General features: G+C 45.3%; 1 protein-coding gene across 5 annotated transcripts in view; it reads right to left on the bottom strand.

Moving 5' to 3' along the window:
• The window catches only part of CHD7 (chromodomain helicase DNA binding protein 7), a 130,784-nt gene that overhangs the window by 80,612 nt on the left and 33,002 nt on the right, over nucleotides 1-17,170 (bottom strand). For all 5 annotated transcript variants that reach the window (XM_064170812.1, XM_064170814.1, XM_064170816.1 and 2 more), the window contains exon 2: nucleotides 4,316-6,173. In XM_064170812.1, the coding sequence (XP_064026882.1) occupies nucleotides 4,316-5,998 (1,683 nt within the window). In that variant the 5' untranslated portion in view covers nucleotides 5,999-6,173. The remainder of the gene's footprint in view (nucleotides 1-4,315; nucleotides 6,174-17,170) is intronic.

Raw genomic sequence — 17,170 nt, 5'->3', positions numbered from 1 at the left:
TCATAAGCATTAGACTTCCAGAGGCCTCTCTAACCCGATATTCCCTCTTGATACAGTCTGTGGAAGAGTAAAAGAATCAAAGATGCATGCAGTAGATGCACCCCAGTAACAAATTCTCAGGCACTTGTTTGCAGTACTGATGGTGAACCCAGTCTGGTGCCTTCATGTTTATCAAATGATGACTTTTCCCCCACAGCATCTTGGAGATCAGCACCTGACTGTGTAGCTCTGAGCTCACCACATGAGCATTTGCTGAATACCTTAGAAGAATTCAAGGAGACAAGAGCAGGTGACAAACAGCCCTTGCTCCACAGTCACCTTCTCTGTGTACCCATTACACTCACAGTTTTAGAGGCTTTCACCATTTCTATCCCTCTCAAATCATCCCTCTCTCTTTTTAAAGTGTGACTGTACTTTCTGAGCCCTGGGGAAGGGACCCAGAGCTATGGTACTTGCCACATGGGCACAGCATGCATACACGAAGCAACATGGAACCAGCTTTGCTTTGTTATTTCCAAATCAATTCTTGCACTTCATTTATTTGGCTGTCAAGAGCATACTTGCAGGCAGCCAACTAACACCAAGACCCTCCTATTAAGAAGAGGGTTTTTTTGTCTGCCATTTTGCTTCCCAGGCACCAGAGAATCATAGAATTGTTTTGTTTGGGAATAACCTTTAATATCATAAACCCCAACTGTAAACATAACACAACCAAGTCTATCACTGAACCCTGTCCTTCAGCACCACATCTACACAGCTTTTCAATCTCTCCAGAGACAAGGACTCCACCACTGCCCTGAGTAGGCTGTCCCAGGGCTTGGCAACGTTTTTAGAATCAACCAGTTTGGAAAAGACCTCCAAGAGACCTCCAAGATCATCCAGTCCAACCTATCACTCAGCCCTATCCAATCAACTAGATTGATCCAATCAACTTCATCTTTAGTGAAGAGAGTTTCCCTAATATTCAACCTAACTGCTCCCTGGCCATGGCTGGACTCATAGCTCACAGACAGGCAACTGATGCTCCTGTGGGATTCCTAAATACTTAGTGTCACTATTTCTAGGCTCTGCACCACATTGACACTTGGCTGTATGCTAGCAGCAGCAGTATGCTTTGCCCTCTGACTTTTCACCCTTTTGCAGATCTCCTATGACTATTTTGAGAACAAGAGCTCACAAGCTCAACACGGATGCCTCCACTACTAAAACAAGCAACCTCCTTCTACCTCCTACCCTTTGCTTTGCACCTTGGCCACAGCAGCACCATCCTTCCCAGCCCATGACCACAGAGCCCTTCCAAGTGTCTTTGCTTTCAACAGGGGGTTTGCAAAAACACACACATTGACTGCATGGCCCAGCATAGTGGTGGTTCTAACAGATCTATCAACCTCCAATGAAGCCAGCAACTTGCTGCTAACAAGCTTCCTAATAGCCACATCTAGATTGCAGCTATTAATCTAAACCAATCAAATTTTCAATCACCAGCTCTATCTCCCAGGCAAAATACATCAGAAGTTCTACACACACACACACACACAAAAGAAATTAGGCCCTAGAATCTACATAGCTTTTTAACTTTTAGATCCAAGTTAAAAGCAAAAGAACTTCACTTTCTTTCCAACACAGCTAAAAACAAAACAGTAATTTGGTTAACCACAAGTATTACAGCATTCCCATGATAAGGCTAGCTTCAAATCACTGAAAAATAATTACTAAGATGGCCTCTGTTGATTTAAAAGTACATTGTGATTTCCATTTCACTGACTCTATCCATTTTGTTGATTCATTTCAGACCAATAAAACCAAACCAGTCGTTTAAATAACTCTTCTTCAATGAACAGTTCTCTGCCAGCTGACGTGGAGGGAAAACCACCACACAGATGGGAGAGCTACAAATCCCCTGCTCGGTTTGAAGAGCAGGGGTTTCCCACATCTGCAGTTATCCCCAGGGGGTGGGGAGGAGTTGAGTTTTCTTTGACTTGAACAATATTTATTTCACCCAAACAGTTTTCAAGTGGAAAACGCCTGCCTGTCAAGGGTTTCATTACTGCAGTCAGGTCTCAAACTAATTACTTAATGGGAAGGTATGTTAGCAATAACTCCTACCAAATAAAAACTTCACAGAGGCAGGCTAAAGGAGAAGTTTCTTGGCTGGCTACAACTGTTTGAATTACTGATTTTAATCAAATTACTTGGAGTTATCATGTGGTTTTCCCTCTCATTTTTGTTTCAGCACTTACCTTTGTTCAAGCTATTCATCTGCAGTTCAGAACTTTGTAATGGGATTGTAGCTCACTGAAGGGTTGAGCTGCGTTTTACTCCTTCAGATAAAAGGGAAACTAAATGTCCCAGGAATGTTTAACAAGCCTGTCCATTTTACAAGCAAACCTTCTCTTTCAAACCCACCTCTTGCTGTCAAAACCCCCAAAGTTTTACTCGATAGTCAGATGAAAACAAAGCATTAATGCTAGCGAAGTACACCACAGTCTGAAGTCTTCTCTTCCCACAGCCCCACCATAACTAGTTATGAAGGACCCAAATTGATGCTGGGTTTTGCTCATCTCCAGTCTTAAGCATTTTTAAGTTACCATTTCTGCAATTTTATCTCCAGTTTTTCCTGCCAGATGTGTCAGCTCTCATCTGCTGGATAAAGAACACGTCTTGTACTCCTTTTTTTCTGATCCCTAGCCATTCTGCACCGATTTCTCCATGGTGTCATTACCCCTTTCCCAAATATCTGCTCATTATCTTGTTTTTTTTTTTCCCAGAGTCTTGAGTTCTCTCCTTTTCCATCCTGCCTACCCGCAGTCAATAGCACAAGAGATACTGTCAAGAGCTGCTCTCTCCAGGAGGAACACACAGCTCCACGTTCATCTGAGAACTGTAATTTAGTTTCTCCAAACAAAGCCTGTGCGTGGATGTGGGGGGAGAGGAAGGGTCAACAGGGTATACAATTTCACACCAATTCGGAAAGGGGGCAGGGGAGAGAAAGATGATCTTGAAGATATTCTTTGTCCCCTCAAGAAGGGAGCTTCTACCTCCCTTCAAGAAAGACAGTGTCCTTCCCCAGCTTAGTCCCTGATCTGTCTCCTAGGACTACCCCACCCTACGATTCTGCCCCCCCACTCTTGCACAGGGAACGTGGAAGGCTCTCCCAGCTGCTGAGCTGCTCCATGTAACCACTCCTCGTCAGCTGCCCCTCTGCAGCAGCTCCATCTGATTCCCAGCCCCAGCTCACGCTGTGCGGAGCGGCTACGGAAGCAGCCGGCAGGCAGCGGCGCGGGGGCTGCTGAGCAGCTGCTTTCCGCGCAGGCCCAGGGCTCTGCCTGGGACAGCTGTTTGTCTGATTTATTGAGCTTATTGTAGCATCCTGTCCTTACCACTGCATTCCAACAATTGCCTCCAAATATTTATGGGCAGAGCTACTTGGCATTAATTACCAAATAATAAAACCTCTGCTATCTTGGCCATCTCTCCATTCACTACCAGAACCTCTTGAATGATGACTGGTAGAGCCAGAGGCAAGCGACAGCAAGCACCAGGATCCCAAAAGGCACTTTTTCAGCTGAAGCTTAACACAGTAACACGCAGTCAAACCTGCTAAGCTACAGAGGATCAAGATGTTTTACCATCTTTAGCTTTTAATTGAAAAATGAGGTGGAAGCAGTGCATTTACATCAAACCCTGCAGATCAGAGACTCGGTAAAATAAAACTTTTATCCTATTTGAGATTTCATTTAAGCCTCAGAAGATTTGATTTCAGGCTGTGATTCACATCCTCTGTCTTCTCCTCGCATAAACTGCTGCCCCACCACTTCTCAGCTGCATTACTCAATGCTGAAGGAGTTGGTCCTGGGCGTTTTATCAGACGTGAGAATTTCAGCCTTAACTTCAAACCACAAAACATTCCCTTAGGATTTAAAGACACCCCTCGCTTTGGCCAAAGCAAACACTCTGTAACACACACTTCTTTCTCCGAGTTTCAGATGCAAAAATCAGTAGTTTAAGTAACAATTGTCACACATGCTTCCCATTTTCTCCTCAAAGGATCCAACACAACAAAGCAGGTATTCAACTTGTCCTGTGGCTGTATCACATTCCAGCCTATCCTGTAAGAAAATTTCTGTAAGGGCATTACCAAGCTACCTGCACCTCACTTTACCTTCAGCTTCTGGGCACCAAGAAACTCACACAAGCAGCAGTCAACAGGGGAGTCAGACAGGAGGGGAGCATTTTGAAAGCGCGAATCTTGCGTATCCTGAAATGCATTTCAAGAGTAATTTAAAACGTTTTCTACTCATCAGAAGCAGCTTACCTGAAGGACAGGCACTTTTTGTGGTGTGTTTTGTGGTGACTGGTGAAGCTGTGCCCAAGGCTGATGATGAGGATGTGGGGGTGGTGAAGATTGATGATGTATCCCTGGATGAGGCTGCATGGGAGGACAGGTTGGCATTTGCTGTTGAAAAGACTGTTGTTGACTAGGAAGCTGCTGGCCAGATATTAGTCGTTCTTGTATTGCTTGTGGGTCTGCAAGGCCAACACCTGGACAACCATTTGGTCTCATGTGCCCACCCATCTCCCGTGGTGCTGAAGACATACCCATAAACGGACGATTCTGCTGCATGTTTCGGGGGCCCATATTCCTTTGTCCAATTCCCATGGCACCAGGGGGCTGGTGTGACGGCTGAGGATGGGGAATATTTGGATAACTGCCAACTTCCATTGGCATTCCAGCACTCCCAGGTCTAACCTGTGGAGGAGGTGTACCTGCTGGATTACTCATTGCTTTCATAGGTGACATGGGAGGTGGAGAGGCATAAGTTCCCTGAGGCTGTGAAGGGTGCATAGTTTGTGTGTTCATTTGGTTAAGTGAGCCACTAGGGTGGATGGGCTGCTGGTGCATTAGTCCTTGACCACTGTTTGATGGAAATCCGACAGCATTTGGGTATCTTGGTACAGATTGATTCATTGGAGTGTTATTTGTAAGGCCTAAATTCTGATTCATCCCTGTATTATTAACTAATCCCTGATTAAGGTTACTGTAAGGATATCGAGAATACTGCCCTGAGTTGTTTATAGTAGGTGAGGGTACCGTCTGGCTCCGAGAACTAAAATTAAGTGTTTGTGGCCTAACAGCACCCTGCTGGGGAGGATTAGGGGAGAATCTGGGACTGTGGGCTACTGATTCTCCATGGAGAGCAGTGGGGGGATGGTGGTGAAATTGCTGGACTGAATGTCGCAAAGAAGGTGCCATACTGGGATTCTGCTGGGGCACATGAGACAAGTGGCCAGGTCCTGAGGTGGCAATGAAAGGGTTTCCCTGATTGAGGCCTTCTTGGCCTTGAGAAAACTGGTTCATCCTCTGCTGTTGTGGCTGACCGTGCTGCTGCATTGAGAAATCACCACGAGCCATGTAGTTTCCCATCTGCTGCATGTGCTGAGGATGGCCCTGCCCAGGGGGTCCAGAGGGTGCCTGCGGTGGCTGCGTCGGTTGCGGTTGCTGCTGCTGTTGCTGCTGGTACGGTGCTCTTATCTGGTCTGGCACTTGAACTGCCCGTGGTCCCCACATGGAGCCACTGTCTACGAAGGGTTGTCCGTGTCTTTCATTCTGCATGCCGGGATAGACTCCCATCTGACCACCGGCACCACTGCCATGAGGAACCTGAGGAACTGGAGGGTTGTGGTACTGCGAATGCGGAGACGCGATCCCATTCCCAGGGGCACTGCTGATCATCCTGTTGGGCTGATCCATCAGGTGCATCTTCTGCTGCTCGTACTGGTTATAGTGATCAAAATGGGTCAACTTGGCTTGATTTTGATTTGCTGGAGGATGATGAAGAGATGACTGTAACGAGGGAAATCCTTGATCCATGGGCATTTGCTGCCCCATAGGATTTACTGTGTTTTCAGGATATCCACATTCTCCAAGACCTTCCAACCCCTCACTGAAAATATTCCCATCTTCTCCAAACAGACTCATCATTCCTGGGTCTGCCATCTTTTTTCAGCACACAGCTCCTCGGAGCTACAACTAGAATGCTAGTCTGTGCTTCACCTCGGCGAGGTGTTTTGTCCTCAAAGCCTTTAATCCTCAACTAATCTCCTTCATGTCATTCCATATTTCCTTAATTCTTTTGGACCACGCAGTGTCAGGCAAAGTCTGGTTACTGCTCCTGGAAAAAGAGGGGGAAGGGGGAGAAAAAGAAGAAGATATTGAAATAAATAACGAAGGAAACATACTTGACTGTTTCTTAGACTGCTGCTGGCTAGTTTCAGCCCCTAAAATACATCCTAAACAATCTGTTTCACCTTCCAAAGGATCCATTAGCTTTATCAGCAGCTTTATTATGGTAGAGAGTTAGGAAGGGAGCAAAACACTAGCCTTAACCTTAAATTAATCCATTCACTACACTTCCTAGTGCTCCTTTCTTGGGTGGAACAGAACAAAAGAACACAACATGCAGCAGCAGCAGCTGCCACAGCAGGTAGGCAGATGTATGAATATAGCCAAGCAGCCCATCTGCCGAACTAAAGCCCTGAAAACGCTCTAGTTACCAACAGCATGTCCTTAACCTTATTCCCTTGAGCTGCGTAATCAGATGAGCAAGCAGAAGCACCGAGTCCTGCGACGGCCTGGACAGAGTTACAGGCACAACAGATTTTTCAAAAGCACACAAAGATGACCCTCTCCCACATGCAAAAGTCCAGGACTTAGCACCGAGGATGAAAAAGAACTTCTTTTTGTTTAAAGACACCATTTATCTTAATTGAACAAAGTAGCAAAGGGGGAGATGTGACTCTTCTTCCCATTGAAGCAAAACTTTGCTGGCTTTGTGTAAGAAAAGGAAATTCAAAAGCTCCATTCTCTAACAGGTCAGATTTCTCAATCCATATCCTCATTTCTCTCATGATTCACAGATTGCATCACGTTGGAAGGGACCCTCAAAGGTCATCTTGACCAACCCCCTTGTAGTCAGCAGGGACACCTCCAACTAGATCAGGCTGCCCAGGATCACATCAAAGCTGATCTTGAATGTCTCCAGGGATGGGGCCTCAACCACATCCCTGGGCAGCCTGTTCCAGTATTTCACCATTCTCATTGTGCAGAACTTCCTCCCGATGTCCAACCTCAATCTCCCCTGCTCCAGCTTAAAACCATTGCCCCTTGTCCTATCACTGAATGCCCTTCTAAAATGTCCTGGTGATAACAGGGAACACTGTCACTGGAGTTCATTATTCATCTTCAGGCAGACATGCTACTAACTGCAACTGCAGTGCTCCACAAGACCACACTGAAGTTTTGTTCCTTCCAGAACTATGATCTTGAAAACTCACTCAGGAGAATTCATGTCAAAAGAATTTAAATAACAAAGTGCTACCTAACAAGGTGCACACCTGCACTTGGGGAAACAGAAAAAGGAACACACAATAACAGAGCAAATTCAGAAATGTTCCACTGTGGGCTTCTCCCAGGGAAAACTGACACGTTCTGAAATGTGACCCACATCCTCTCCCCAAAACTACAGGAAAGATTTCATTTGGATCTGCTTGTTATGAACAGAACTAAGCTGACGCTGCCTCTCCTTAAGATCAGAGTTTTAAATGCTACATCTTATGTCTCAAAATGAACTTTAAGACAATATCTAAGGAAGCCCATCCACACATGACAACAAATGCAACTACTTTGGCATCTTTGCAATCATTTAGCAGGGACTGTACTTGCAGGTACCAACTTATCCTTAAATCAGTGACCAAAGAAAAGAAGATTCACACATCTGAACTTTCACATCTTGCATTTTGTTGCAGTCATTCTGGATGCAAAATGACAGGCCCAACTATTTTAACTGAAGGCAATTTGTCCCAGACAAGTTTTAGGGAGAAAACATCAGCACATTTATTACACTTCTTGTAGCCATTGTCAAGAGGACCTTCTACAGCATAAAGCAGAGGGCAAGAGGAAAAGCACAAGCATTTATCACTCCTCTTAAAATAGCATTTGAATGTCACCTTTAAAACCACACTCTTAAATCTCTTTAGTGTTCAGCTGAGATATTAACACTTATATTTCTAAGTCACTAGGAGGCAAATCCCTATAGGCCATCTTCATATTTCCAATATCTCTTTATTTTGATTTCCTTTTTTAAGCACGAGAAGATGGAATATTTACTCAGTTTATTAAAGCACAGCTTAAGGAAGCTCCAACAACAAGGTGAGAAGAAGCCTCCTCCACCCAAACAAGCATTCAGCATTAGACTGCTCCAGTGCTAACCGCTCTGTCATGATGAAGGCCCCTCCAGTGATTTAAGACTGTTGAAGGACTTCTGACATTGCTGCTGTGCATTGTTATCCGGAGCTGGCACAGGTGGACATCAGGGCATACAGAGAGCCTGCATCTAACAGAACAGTCTCTCTTTGCTTGGAAATACAAAAAAGCATGGTGCACAGGCACTGTTACCTCCCAAACACTGACAATCTGGGGATTCTCAAATCTGAGCCATCAGCTAACCTACGTACAGCCACAGTATTACGAACAGGAAAGAATTTTATAGAATGATGCAATTGTTTTGGTTGGGAAAGACCTTAAGTCTTCAAGTTACCAACTCAACATCGCCATGGCCATTAAACCATGTCCTGAAATGCCATGTCCATGTGTGTGGAGGTGACTCCACCACCTCCCTGGGCAGCCTGTTTCCAATGACTGAATTTTCACTCATTTTATTATCTAATTTGTGCCTACTGAAAGAACCATTTTTGGAGGCAGGTGTGCTCTTCCCTCCTGAAGCAGCAATAAATCTCTGCACTGAAACCAACTGAAATCAACATTTGTGATCTGTTCCAGACAAGCTAACAGAGCATCTCCGGAACCAAGGTTGCAAGCACACATCTGAATCCTGCTACCTTAGTCGCTGGTTTCCAGCTGACAGGCTTCTAGTGCCAAACCTTCTTCCACTTTCCCAAATGAAAGTCACACCTCTGGCGCAAGATGTGGCTAACAGCACATGTGGAAGGATGAAAGAGAGCAGCAGCTGTCAAGGTAAATTGACCAACATTTTGATAAGAAAACGGTCAATACCGGAATTGCCTAATAAACTCTCAGCCTTCTACACTAATGGGATGGATGTCTTTGAGACAGTTAAGCAAGTCATGAGTCACAGCCTTATTTCAAGTTGCAATTGTTTCTTTGCCTCTTTCAATACAGTGCATTTTCTCTGTTTAAATCCTCCCAAAACAAAACAACAGAAAAAATAACATCCCACACACAAAGGTAGGATCTGCATCTAGCAGTAGTTCTAGATAAAATATTTACTACTGCCACTGCTGGCTTCCCCATGAAAGCACAGATGCTAACAGCAAGACTGATCATGATAACCTCAGCTTAAAGTCCTTCTTCGGATTAAACAGTTTAAAAATAAGAGATTGTGCATTGTCTTCTCTGCTATCGCATAAGTTAAAGCCAAGAGAGATTCATGAAGAAGTGACCCTTCTCCAGGTCCTAAAAGAGAGTATCTGAACCCTTAGAAAAGCAGACTGATGAACAGAAGTGTGAATGTGTGAAGAAAGAGGGAACTTTCCAGAGCTTCGCTGTCCCTAGGCATGAAAGACTGCACCAACAGAACTGAACTACATAGTCAACGAGCATGAAGATTGCCTGGACAACTTATTTCTGTTCAAAGCAATGGTATGATCCCAGCTACCAGGACACAGTCAATGGCTTAACAACCCTGTTGTCTCACCAGACAAAGCTTACATTTACTTCAGCCTGAAACATTCCAGCCCTGGAGAGATAAATCTCAAATTTAAGTAGTAGTTAACCATTGCTCAACTTAGTATTTCAAAGGTACATGGGCTCAGTAGCCTTGGGCAGCTTCCCACTTTTATGAGTGGAACTAAACTGGCTGCTGCTGCACAGAGTGAGATCTAGGGTTGCAAACACTGCAAGTTGAACTTCATCAGTCTTGCTCCCTAAGCAGCAGATCCTGGCAGTCAAGACAAGGAAGCACACAGATACACACACTGCTTTCACAACATCTTCCTCACATTCTGCCATTCAGAAGACTTCTGTAAATCAACAGGTTCCTTGATTCAGCAACTGAGCCTTCTCCAAGAAATTGAGCAGCATTTCCTGGCGGACATGCAGCAAGAAAACAGTAAACAGAACATGAAGAGGCCACTAATGGTGACTGCTTCAGAAGTTGAGATGTGTTATGCAGAGTTGATATTTTTACAGCTATCAGTTCCTACCTCAGAGAAAACTCTTGACAGACACAGAGTTACTCATTTAATAGAACTATGCATCTAGAACACCACCACAACATCATAAACAGTGCAGGTCCCATGGTATTTTGAAGAACTAGGCTAAAATGACCTCTCATGCTAAAAGAAAAAAAAAAAAGAGCCATGCCAAAGGTCATGTTGAGCCTGAAGACTCAAAATGTAGGATTAAACGTTAGGCTACTAAATCTGCATTTAAACATTGTGTATTTAAACTGCTTTTTAAACCTGCTAAGCTCCTGCTGGCTGTTAGGGGCAGCAATTTAAACGTTTGCAGCCTGGAAGCAAATGACACAAATGACAGCAACTGAAGCCACATTCTTATTTTATATGAACAAGGTTGGTGGAAAATAATTGACCAAAGCTTTCATAAGCAGATGTAACACAGTATCACAGTATCACCAAGGATGGAAGAGACCTCATAGATCATCAAGTCCAACCTGTTACCACAGAGCTCAAGGCTAGACCATGGCACCAAGTGCCACGTCCAATGCTGCCTTGAACAGCTCCAGGGACAGTGACTCCACCACCTCCCTGGGCAGCCCATTCCAGTAGCCAATGTCTCTCTCAGTGAAGAACTTTCTCCTCACCTCAAGCCTAAGTCTCCCCTGGCACAGCTTGAGGCTGTGTCCTCTTGTTCTGGTGCTGGCCACCTGAGAGAAGAGAGCAACCTCCTCCTGGCTACAACCACCCTTCAGGTACACCCAGGCAATGTTGGCAAAGTCATGCCAAGACACTCAAGTTAGGGCTGACGGCCAATGAGACTTGTAACTTTCAGCTCATTTACCTACTGAGAGAACAGTGCTGCTGATGCCAGGACAGTTATGCAAGTGCCTGACCGTGTCTGTGGGAAGCGCGCCCAAGTTTCCTGCGTGTTTAATGCTCAGTTCTCATTGCTGTCACAGACAAGTCCCCATCCATGGCATGCTCCTCCTGTGTATGATTAGCCAAAATAGAACAGCAGATCTGTGAAGTGATTCCAACGTGATTTCTGACTGCAACTTCCAAAGAAACTCTGATTATCTGAATGCCTAAAGACACTTACTTTTGTTTCCTTTTGCATAGAAGTTTCCTAGTATTCACTTCACATAGTAACAGCTGTGTTAAGAATTAAGACTGTATAATTCATATCAGATCTAAGGATGGAAGGAATCCTGGTTTTCCCCATCCCACTGAAAGGGAGACAGGACTTGCAGGGATGAAAAGAATGACCTCACACACTTAGGAACAGTCTGCCTGCAGTGGGAAAAGTCAGGAAATATGGTATAAGCATTTTTGAAAAGTTTAATTCCACAGAACCACAGAACGTTAGATTTGCAGTGTCAAATTTAAGGCAGTCAATATCTCTTGTTACACTAGGAGTGGGAGTGAAAACCTCACGTGCCTTTGCTCAAAAGTCACAGCTTTTTGCATATGTGCAGTCAGCTAAATGCCACGAATGCTGTTGAGTAACATCTTTTGGGCAAGAAATCCGTGCAGGCTAAAGTTTCCCATACAATAGTTAAGCAGAAGCCAGGCTGTGTTTTATTTCCATAATGCATGATGTACTTTGGCAAAGAGCTGGCTTTTACAAAGGCAACTGAGGGCATAACAGCCTTAGAATATTTGGCAGCTTGTTGCTGTCAAGCAGCTGATGCAGGAATGACCAGCTAGAGTTCAGCTTGTGCCACACATTTGGAAACAATATCCAACGTCATTCAAGTTCACGGGAGCTCCGATAGGAGACCACAACAGCATCATGTAGGGTTACTCCATGCAAGCCCACCAAACCTGTTACATCACACGCTCCTGGTCCAAGTGACTTCTGCAATCACCATACCAGTTGGGCTGCAAATCCTCTTCCTAACATGGGACGCTGCTAATTTTAAGTTACCACATGCAACGCCAAATAAGAACCCTCAGCATGTCTTTTTTTTTTTTCCATCCTAGAAGAAAACTGGGAAAGTTTTTAGCCATTTGGCAAAAGTATGAATGGGCTGCCCAGGGAGGTTGTGGATGCTCCCTCCCTGGAGGTGTTCAAGGCTAGGTTAGATGATGCCTTGAGTGATCTGCTCTAGTAGGAGGTGTCCCTCCCTATGGTGAAGGGTTGGAACTAGGTGATCTTTGAGGTCACATCCAACCTAAACCATTCTATGTGCTTGGAGGTTTTTAATGAGGTAACAGAAGGCATAATAATAAATAATAATTAAAAAACAAACAAACAAAATCACACAAAAAAAGGCACTTGATTTTTTTTTACATTTAAGTCTATCAAAAACATGGGTGTGATGTGGAGTCTCCTTCTCTGGAGAGATTCCAAGCCTGCCTGGACACTGGGGCAACCTGCTGAGTGTGACCCTGCTTCGGCAGAGAGGTTGAACTGAATGCTCTCTAGAGGTCCCTCCCAACCCCCCCCCTCCCACCGCACTGGGAAGCTGTGATGAAGTGGGAGGGCAGAAGCCTAAGCCAGGAACACTTCCGTTTCACTGCTACACAGCCTGGAATTTGAAGAGGCCTTTTTTGGTCATGCGACCACCCTCTCTGCCCCAACATAAGTTTAAAATATAGATGGGAGGAGAAGGAGGAGGTTTGTCTAAAAATAGGCCTAGATAAGCAAGAGAAACAATTGCAATCACAAAAATATTTCAGGAATACTCTTTTTAAGTACTCAACAGCAGCGTTACCTTGCAAATAACCTTATAAAGGGGACCGCTGAGGCATGGAACAGAGCCCTCACACGAGAGATGGGCATTGAGCGACCTGTTCTAGTGGGAGGTGTCCTTGCCTATGGCGGAGGGGAGGAACTGGACGATCCCTTCCAACCTAAGCCATTCTATGACTCTACAAGCGTGACCCGTGTAGTCTCCACAATTATCTTGGAAGTCTTTTTCCACCCCAAACGCTTCTGCGATACAAATTTTCAGCGTCGGTGGGTCGGGATCGCTTGCTCCCAACCAGCCTCCCCTCCCTCGCTGCTCGGTGCCAGCTGCTGGCCCGACCCACGGCTGTGCTGCGAACAAAAAGCCTAAGCAAGGCTGGGGGTGAGGGGGGGGGGGGGGAGGTGGTGTCAGGGAGAAGACTTATATTGTCGCCATCAGTCACCAAGAAATCTCCCAGCAATTACATTCTCTTCTAGAGCTGACACTAAACCGGCCGGAGAATTCAAGAGGTGGGGCCAGCGGCGACCCGCTGAGGCGCTGAAAAAACACCCCGCTCAACTGATTACTCCTGTTAAGGGCCGTGCTTTTTGTGCACCTACTGCAGTTGTCACTGATTAACCAACTGATCTGGCAATTTCCTACATTCTTTTGCATTTAAAAAGGATCTGAGAGGCCGAGAGTCATCCCCTTTCATATTCCGGGGGGGGGGGGGGGAGCGGGAGGCTGCGCCAAGGTCCGGCTGGGCTTGTGGAGGGGGCGCGGAGGGGCCCCCGCTCCCGCAGGCCCTGCTCCGCCGCCCTCCTCCCCCAGCCCAGGCCTGCAGCTGAAAATAATTTATCTGTTCGCTCTGCCGGGCTCCCGGCATATGCGATTGGGAGGGAAACGTATCCATCATGAATAAACTTGAGCACAAAGACAGCCTGAGTGTCACAGGATACAAAAGGGCAGAGGTCGCAGCAGCAAGCGGGAGGGTTTGCGCGGGGCAGGGCCGGGCGCTCATGGCCGCCTCACGCCAGCGCCACACGGCAGCGCTTGGACCCCGGGGTTTGGCACATCCCCCGAGGTAAACAAAGCCCAGCGCCGTCCCGAGTACCGAAAGCAGGGCGGTGGGGGGAAAGGTGTCCGCTTCACACAAAAATAGCGTCCAGGTCACCAGAAAGAAAACACTGCATACACCCCCCGAGGTAAACAAAGCCCAGCGCCGTCCCAAGTACCGAAAGCAGGGCGGTGGGGGGAAAGGTGTCCGCTTCACACAAAAATAGCGTCCAGGTCACCAGAAAGAAAACACTGCATACACCCCCCGAGGTAAACAAAGCCCAGCGCCGTCCCGAGTACCGAAAGCAGGGCGGGGGGGGGGAAAGGTGTCCGCTTCACACAAACATAGCGTCCAGGTCACTAAAAAAAGAAACACCGTATACATCCCCGAGGTAAACAAAGCCCAGCGCCGTCCCGAGTACCGAAAGAAGACACACAAAAAAAGGTGTCCGCTTCACACAAACACAGCGTCCAGGTCACCAGAAAGAGAACGCTGCCTACATCCCCCGAGGTAAACAAAGCCCAGCGCCGTCCCAAGCCACGACAAAAAATGGTGTCCAGGTCGCGACAAAAATCGTTATCCACCGACAAAAAAATGTTGCCCGCATCCCCCGAGGTAAACAAAGCCCTGCGCGGTCCAGGTCGTAAACAACGAAATAAGGGAAGAGGTGACAAAGCTCCGCGCAAAAGGGAGCTTTCCCCTGCCTGTCGGTGCAAGGAGCTGGCCCCGTGTTTACACCCCGAAAGCTGGGAACTGTAAAAATTCACGAGGTGGATACTCGAATGTTTCCCAGGGTTTCCGAGCATGTGATTTTCACTTAAATGCCTTTTTTTTTTTTTTTGGTTGTTGTTGGGTTTTTGCTTTTAATCACAGGCAGGTTTTAAGACTCAATCGTATCCCAAAAGGCTATTTCCAGCTATAGAATTATGAGCACTTTAAAGCAGCCAGACCTTGTATTTTACTTTACCTGTTATAAGGCCAATACAATCATGTTTCATTCATAGTTTATGAAGTCTGAAAAACCACTTGATGAAATTACAGTCCACCCCTACCACACATGGTATATTTGTCCACGTATATTCTATAATCATTTCAATTTATGACTTGTACTTAAGAGTCATTTTCCTGTACATGTGTTCTTCATAAATACTGGTAGATCGCAGTCTGCGCTTGTACAGGAACCACATATCCGCACTCATTTCTCTGAAGATAAATACACTTTATACATCCAAAGTGAAAAGCCAGAGTTCTCACGGAACTAAAGAGAACATATTTCAGGATTGTGGAATAAAATGGTAGTTCTCCTTTATGCTCTTTACAAGCAAGATGAATCATCCCACATCTGAACTTAAGCCCTCGCTCAACTTCCCACTATCGATGGTAATTTTTGCCCTATACACTTAAGCATGCTGTTTTAAACCTTTCAGCAAAGAAAATAACATTACATATTGCATTTCACTTGCTATTTAGAGTCTGGTTGTCAGAACAAGACCTACAGCCGCTAGTGTATTGCCTATGCACTTCAGCTAGGAGCAGAAGCACTATGAGGAAAATCTTCCTTCTGCCAAAAGTCAAAAACCTGCTTACACACAAAGGTGAAGAAACTCAAATAGCTAAAAACATACTCCTTCGCTCACAATGTAGGCAGAGAGAAATCAGAGCAGGTACAAAGAACTGTGAGGCTCCAGTGCTAAAATAAAACTGAAAAATCATAGAATTGACCAGGTTGGAAGTGACCTCCAAGATCATCCAGTCCAACATAGCACCCAGCCCTATCCAATCAAATAGACCACAGCACTAAATGCCTCATACAGTCTTTTCTTGAACACCTCCACTAAAAGAATACAACAACCATCAGATGACCTCAACACTGTGTTTTACTTAAGAAAATAGCATTATTATAGCCTCCTGAGTACATCAAGAACTACCTCTCCCAACCTGGTTGACTCTATGATCTTGATGGCTTCAGTTAGCATGCAAAGATTTATATAACCTGAACCCACAGTGTAAAGTTGAGGAAGACTTTAGGATGAGGGTCTAAAAAGATCAATCTTGGTGTCACAGGAATGAGTGGCAAGTGAAATGCTTATGCTGTGTAAGCAAGCATTATTTGGACCTACAGCTGTGCCTAGGGTGCCAGTTTTGTGGAAGAGGCTTGCAAAGCACTAAAATCTAGCTCCTTGTTCCTCCAGAGTCATACATACTGTAACAGTTATGGAAGTAGAAGTACTTAGAAAAGGGTGATGATCTGCCTGCTGCCACTAACTAAACCTCCACAATGAGCTTTCCTGAGCAACTTTTTACAGCACCTTTTACATTACTGTGTTTGATCAAAGCATCATCAAAAAAAACCCTGACACCGGAGCAGATTTTCACCGATTGTGATTCTTCCTTTCCTACCCTGTTCAGTACCTGAAACCCACCTACTTCTGGTTTTGGATAATGGTGATCTCTGAATTGAAGCTTAAAAGAAAAGCAAGAGACAAGATCGCCTCAAAAAAAAAAAAAGGTATTTTATGTCCTCAGCTGAGACTGCAGCTTCAAAGGAAAGCAAGCTATGAAACACCTCACCTCAGTAACAGCCACTCATCAGAATCAGGTCCCTTTGGACACCACACCAATGTGCCAGGCTTGGGCAAGGAGTGGTTGAGGGGAAAAATACTCTATTTGAGAAACTTTTATGTTTTACATTCTCAAATACGTGAAGACTGAACCTGATGAAATGATTTTCTACCATGTAAAGCTGTCAAGGAGGACCTTTTGTTTGTATTTTCCTAAAACCCAGGTCTTCCTTTCTCAGCTTAATGGATGCTGACAGAAGGACTTAACACCAACTGCACCTACCGTATCTCCAGAGCATCTCCACCCTGCACAGCTCTCCCAATTACTCAAAAAAACAGAAAGAGAATAATTAAGCAAGAGAGAAACTGGGACCAGCCTAATCAAGGGATGTCTGCATGGCAGCAGTAATAGCAACAGCTGTCAACCGGATTTGTTCCTCAGGATTGTCCCAGCCTGCTTCTGAGCATCCAGGTAAGCCAGCTGCCACCTTCCCTTTCAAACACACTCCTCACCAGTCAGCTATGCCTCTCCCGGTGAGCTTGGGTTACAGCACAGGCTGCCCTCTCAACATATTCAGAAGCTACTGCAATGAAAAACTAGCAGCATTTATTTAAAATTAATATTTTTTGGTGTCTCTCTTGCCTCTGGGAAGACTGTATTT

The sequence above is a fragment of the Pogoniulus pusillus genome, chromosome 34, assembly GCF_015220805.1.
Source record: "Pogoniulus pusillus isolate bPogPus1 chromosome 34, bPogPus1.pri, whole genome shotgun sequence".
Taxonomy (NCBI): Eukaryota; Metazoa; Chordata; class Aves; order Piciformes; family Lybiidae; genus Pogoniulus; species Pogoniulus pusillus.
The sequence above is the reverse complement of the archived record's forward strand: the minus strand, read 5'-3'. Positions and strand labels throughout refer to the sequence as shown.